The sequence below is a fragment of the Drosophila sechellia genome, chromosome 3L (genome assembly GCF_004382195.2).
Source record: "Drosophila sechellia strain sech25 chromosome 3L, ASM438219v1, whole genome shotgun sequence".
Lineage (NCBI taxonomy): Eukaryota > Metazoa > Arthropoda > Insecta > Diptera > Drosophilidae > Drosophila > Drosophila sechellia.
This window is the reverse complement of record NC_045951.1, coordinates 3,884,377-3,890,263: the sequence shown is the minus strand read 5'-3', so window position 1 is coordinate 3,890,263 and position 5,887 is coordinate 3,884,377. Positions and strand designations below refer to the sequence as shown.

The 5,887-nt window shown below is 42.9% G+C and overlaps 2 protein-coding genes across 3 annotated transcripts; one reads left to right on the top strand and one right to left on the bottom strand.

Moving 5' to 3' along the window:
* The first annotated feature begins 1,183 nt into the window (after positions 1-1,183).
* On the top strand, positions 1,184-3,300 carry LOC6610679 (mitochondrial import receptor subunit TOM22 homolog). Of its 2 annotated transcripts, none has more exons than XM_002035209.2 (3): positions 1,184-1,372; positions 2,095-2,130; positions 2,618-3,300. In XM_002035209.2, exons 1-3 carry the CDS (start codon positions 1,343-1,345, stop codon positions 2,924-2,926), a joined length of 375 nt encoding a protein of 124 aa, XP_002035245.1. In that variant the 5' UTR covers positions 1,184-1,342; the 3' UTR covers positions 2,927-3,300. The 2 variants fall into 2 exon arrangements, with proteins under 2 accessions (XP_002035245.1, XP_032576061.1); XM_032720170.1 differs by lacking the exon at positions 1,184-1,372 and adding an exon at positions 1,557-1,913.
* Positions 3,301-3,323: 23 nt separating this feature from the next.
* On the bottom strand, positions 3,324-5,823 carry LOC6610678 (anaphase-promoting complex subunit 5; the record flags this gene model as incomplete). The annotated part of the gene is made up of 2 exons (XM_002035208.2): positions 3,324-5,531; positions 5,593-5,823. Coding segments are annotated over 2 exons (2,382 nt in total), but the record flags the coding sequence as incomplete, so codon positions are not given.
* Between the last annotated feature and the right edge of the window lie 64 nt (positions 5,824-5,887).

Genomic DNA, 5,887 nt, shown 5'->3' with positions numbered 1-5,887 from the left:
CATTTAATTTCAGTTGGGAAGTTACTCGCTAGATCTGCAAAAAACATCGATATTTAAATGAATATATGAACAACTTAAAATTACCATTATTATTTAGATAACTGGAAATATTTTGTAAGCGGAATCCAAATTTATAGTCACGATGTTTTTTCAGCTCTATTAAATAGAACTTATAAAAATATACGAACAGCAACAACTATATTGAAAGTTAATAAAAATATAATTAAACATTAACTAACAACAAGAAAAGAACATTTCAGAGCTCTAGGATTTAATAGTTTAAAGACAAATAATTTTAATTGAATTATTGTTTATTTCATTTCTGATTGATTTTCCAAATTCAGTCCATTGCATATTGCCGTCCCATAGATAATTCAGCAAAAATTCAAAATGATTTTTATAACAATTACAACTCATCGATTTGAGGTATCGTGGTTTCAAATAATAAGTTTAAATTAGTTTATTGCCCTTTTTTGATACAAATTTAGAAAATTAAAAAACGAAATCAAACAATACAATTTAAACAATTTATATATATAAAAAAGTGCTCTTTTGAAAAATCAGTGAAACGAGAATTAAAATATATATATATTTACATACATTTAAAACACTATATGGATAAAAGTTGCGTGGAGTAAATATAATCAGGTCAAAGGTACAAATAGCAAAATTGGGTAAACAGAAGGAAAGCAAACCGAAAACCACAACTTTTGTATGGTATTTACAACAGGACTGCAAAGGCAAAGAAAGTTTAAACCTAATCAAAAATCGAAGACCGAATCAAATTAAACTCTAGCCCAAAACATTGAATATAACCGATATATTATGTATGGATGTACTTCGATGCAAGTAGTTTTTTATGACCTCTTAATGTGCTTACCAACTATATGCAGGACTATATACCTACCCAACAATATTACTACTTATATACACGATTACTGTTTATGTTAATGGTCAAACTACATACTTAATATTATCTTCTATGTGTATAGATACTGGAAAACACACAAGAACTAAGACATTATCTGTATGCGTACTTAAAGTGGTATATAATTGGAATAGGTATTAAAGATTTCATAATTTATAAATGCGATTTCGAGTCGGAAAACGAGATGTGGAATAATAAATAAAAACGGTACACGAACGCTCAACAAATGTTTTATTACTAATAGTTAGTTGGCTTTTCCCTTTCTGGTTTCGGTTGCCAATCCAGAAATCAGAAATCAAAGTACTTGTAAATTTGTGCTGTTCGATTTGACAACGTTTCTAAATTTAAGGCTCCACAAAATATTGTATATACATATTTTCATTTTTAAACTATTAACGCAGTTCACTAACGACCATGAGTGACTACAATGGAGCTGAGGGAAAGGTGAGTGTTTCTGGGTCAGTAGAAGTAGCAAGAAGTAGAATATAAACATTTAAAATGTAAATTATTAAGTGTGTAAGAGAATTTGAAAAAGCGTTACACTTACCAAGAAACACGCGCTAGGAGATTTCTCATGAATGCGCCGCGATAAATCGATTAATATGGCCAATTGGAGTCTATCGCTGAGAGGTCACCACTAAGCTCACGAGGAGCATTTTATAAAATCAATTTTTACATAAATTTTAAGCGAACGCGAACGAAACCTCCGCTCAAGCTCAATTAAATGCCAGTGCGAACTGGATTTTGTGAGCGATTCCGGTGATAAGATACTTGTGCGTTCCTTTAAAGGGTTGCTTTAGAGCAGAAACCCGAGATTTCCGACCGTGTGTGTTAATTGAAAGCCGCAAAAGTGGATACCGAAACAGTGAAAATCGAGGATTTGATGGACTCTGATCCTGAAATCGAGTTCATTGAAAAGGACAGCGGCATGTCGTCGTTAGGCGGCAGCAAGGACGAGACGCCGGAGCGTCGGGCAGTGGCCGCCGTAAGTAAAAAACGTGGTGGCCCCTCGTTGGCTCCCCCACCCCGCTGAAAACCAAGTATCCCCCAATCCGCCCGATTTCTTATCGTGCTCACGTAATTGTTGGTCAATCAGAGCAGCTGGCGCATGAAACCAACCCACTGGATACCCTTCAATAATAGCTTTCTTCTCCCATTTCTTCCAGACCTCCAATGAGCCGCAACGCGAGAACTACGATGATGTAAGTGGACCCTGTTTGTAAACACAGCACGCAATCTAACCTCAAAGTTCGGAAGGGAGTGCGGACATTAAGGACATTCTAGGTGTTTTCAAATGTAGCATTAGTCTTTAGGGTCTCAAGTTTAAGAACAGCTTAGATAGCTTCTTGAGTTTATTTAGAAATTTAGCTTTCGGCTTTTAGCCAAGAAATGAATCAGCTGTTAGCCACAACGTGCATGCGATAAAGGTCATTGTCATCATAAACTTTTTTCTCCTCTAACTTTAACGTAATTATGCACTGTTTTAATTTGCAAATTGCATTATAAGATTTAATATTTAAAGTAGTTTGTAGGCATATACCTTAAATGTGAAGTTCAATTGATAAAGATAGTGATTCATCAAAAGTATTTCCTATAAGGTTACTTCGATCGTAAATAGATAGTATAATTAAATTGCTTGGAAGCCTCTTTTTAATATTATTAATTCTCATTTCTGTTCACAATACACAGGAGCCCGATGAGACGGCATCCGAGCGCTTCTGGGGCCTGACCGAGATGTTCCCGGAGCCAGTGAGGAATGCAGTCGGTGCCGTGAGCAGCGCCACGGTGAAGAGCGTCAAGGGCTTCTACTCGTTCTCGTGCAACGCCAGCTGGATATTCTTCACCAGCGCGGTTATCCTGTTCGCCCCGGTCATCTTCGAGACGGAGCGCGCCCAGATGGAGGAGCTGCACAAGTCGCAGCAGAAGCAGGTGCTTCTCGGACCCGGCAGCGCGATGGGTCCTGGAGGGCCGTCGCCCAGCTTACCGTTGATTCGTTAACCAAGAGAGACCCCCTACCACATACGCATATTAGCTCTACGATAACCGGCATAGGAAATCCGCAAATTGCCACACGTTAGCTTAAGTTTGTCGATACCAATCAATCCCAGTCGAAATCGAGCGGTGCAGGACGTCCAGCGATACCCCCAATAAAGCAGCCACCCATTAAATGCCACACGCCACTTCAAAGCGCAGCATTTACGCATCCACACTCTATGAACATCCGGCCCCAAACAAGGACGTCCTCATCAATCGAAACGAGCCGTTGCAAAACTTCAGATAGGTGTTAGCATTGCAGTTGGCGTACAGTGTATAAACAAGCAACCACTGCGGTTTAAACCAATTAATAAAACTACGTTTATTAATAGTCAAAATAGTCCAGTTGTGTGCTTGTGAATTGAGATTCCTTAGGTTGTAAGAACAAGTTTATTTAGAATTTAACAACAGACGGAAACTAAGGACTTCCCAGATATTCCCTTGGAATCGGGTGATCCGTAAAATAGCGTCGGAACTCACCAGCGTACTTGTTCCTTAAATTCCGATCGCCAAATTCGTTAAATCGCTGTGCCAAGAACACGTACACATCCAAAACCTTCGCATGTGCGGACAGTTTCTTGAATGATTGAGCTGCACGCTGGAGGATTTCTTGCGATTTAATCAGCTGCGCTTTCCGTTTCTCCGCATCATTCTGATTGATGGCCAACAGGCAGCGAACGAACACGAAATCCGTTTTTGCTCGCTCATATAGACCGCCGTTGATGTGAATGTCGTGCATGCAGCGCTTTATTGCCTGATAGGCCTTCTGCGGCATTCCGAGTAGCAATAGTTGCTGGGCCAGGAGCAGATCCACCAGGGCCAGCTCGTAATCCATCTGGGCCTCGGACATTTCCTCGGACACACGGAGCAGAAGCATTGTAGTTTCACTTGAAAATCGACCGTTCGCCATGCCACAATAGCCAAGCAGGACTTGGACCCTCATCCTAAGGAGGAATGGTACGTTATCCTGCACGGCCAACTTGTCCAGGAGGCGCCTGGCATTGAAAAACTCGCGTTTGGCCACGTATATGGAGGCACGTTGGCATAAGGAGTCAGAGGGATCGATCAAATAAAGCTGATCGCAAGCCTTCAGAGCATCGTGCCAGCGACACTGGTAGATTCCCGCCTGAATGACCACATGGCACTGGCTTATCATCCAACCTTCGGCGCTGGGCAAACGCGGAAAGCGCTGTTTAGCATGATGTAGAAGTACTTTGGATAGTTGTGGTTCTCCTTGCAACTGAAGCCACAGGGCGAAACTGGCCAAAGCGCTTCCCAAACCTGCAGATCCACTACCGAACCTGTCTCTGCCTGTCAATAGGACTTGGGAGTACAAAGCAGCTAGCTCATGCCTTCCATAAGCAGACCAAACAGCACTCCTCAACGCAAGGGCCTCTGATGCGTGGTCGGCGAAGTTGTTGCGATTAGTGAGATTGTCGCTGTGCTGCAGGAGATCAAAGAGTCTTAGTGGTTGGTAGCCAGCCACCGTTCCTAGTTTTACAGCGAAGTGTAGGGCTAAGGTGTAGTTCTGCAGCAGAGAGCCATCCACTTCGTTGGCATCCTGAACGCTCTTTTGAACAGCGGACAAGGGAAGCTCATCCCTGAGCAAGCAGTACCAAGTGTTGGCAAGGTTGAGACTCCTTTTGTCGCCGTGTTCCTGAGCCAGCATAATGCTTTCCCTGAGTGCTGCTAGCGCTTCATCCCGATGACCAAAGGTGGCATGTAGCACCGCCAGATTGACACAAAAATACTGGTACCCCTTCTCCTGGCTCATCAGGCGCACGGGACTCCTGTCCAATGCTCTGTGGAGGGCAGAGAGAGCATTGTAGTAATCCCTAACTCTCAACTGATTCATGTAGCCCAGGAAATATGGTGTAGTTGTTAGTGGGAGGTCGTGTATGATCTCCTGCACCTTCTTCTGGAGTTCCAAAGGAGGCAAAGCCATACGTTCGTTGTTCTCCAGCAGTTCCGACTGTTTGTTGATGAAAAACTTTGCCTGTTTTGGTGCCCATTTGCTCAGGGGATTGCGTTCTTTGGCAATACGAGCTACGGTCTCCACTTTCTTCTTAGTTTTAGGGTCCTCAGGCTTTTCTGTTATGGGATTCGGAGGAGGAGTCTCCTCCCTGTGCAGAATACCTCCGGCTACGGCCATTCTGGAACCAGAGGCAGCAGCTCGAACTCCTCTCTCGTAATAGGAGCACACGTTCTTGTACATATCCATCATCTCAGGGAAACTGAGGCGCTCCAGCACCACGCCCACTCTGCGCACATAAACGCCCACCATGCTGAACTGGCTAATGCCATAGTTTTCGTTTAGGATCTCGTCGATGTTCTGGATCTCCGAGAAGTCAAATAAAGCCTCAATGCTGCCCGCACAAAACTCCGACATGGCTTTTTCGAAGGATTCCAGCATCAGTGTATCCAGTTTGTATTTCCCCGTGGTCAACAAACTATGTAGCTCATTGTAACTCTTGTCCTGCTCCTGGATGAGCTTGAAAACTAGCATATAGAACATGCGCCGTCGCTGGGTGCGCATGGATATACCAGTATCTAAACAATTTTTTTTGTTCTTTAAAAATTGATATATGTTAGAAATTGGTTTTCACGGAGTAAATAGTGGGTGCACCTACAATCACATACTGTTTGAGCAGTATCAGCACGGTAATCTTGTGCGCCGTGGGCGTCTCGATGCGGGGAGGTTCGAGTTTGAAGGAGGGGTCCAAGGTGTCCAGCTCCTCGAACAGATTCATGGTTAATTTAGGGCCTCTAAATCCAGTTTTCGATTTACCGGCAAAATGTAAACACAAAATTATCAGCCGCAGCCAACTTAGCTTCGCTGGAGATGCCAAACGGTACGGAGTTCACCAGTGTGGCAACCCCAGATGGCGCGTTGTTTTAAAATGTATGTTCAATAAAAATGCATTA

What these genes read in the sequence shown, in the direction of transcription:
- LOC6610679 (XM_032720170.1), top strand. Translation starts at nt 1,812, where the DNA reads ATGGACTCTGATCCTGAAATCGAGTTCATTGAAAAGGACAGCGGCATG. An exon ending in AGCGTCGGGCAGTGGCCGCC is followed by an intron (nt 1,914 to 2,094) that starts GTAAGTAAAAAA and finishes CATTTCTTCCAG; the next exon opens with ACCTCCAATGAGCCGCAACG. An exon ending in AACGCGAGAACTACGATGAT is followed by an intron (nt 2,131 to 2,617) that starts GTAAGTGGACCC and finishes CACAATACACAG; the next exon opens with GAGCCCGATGAGACGGCATC.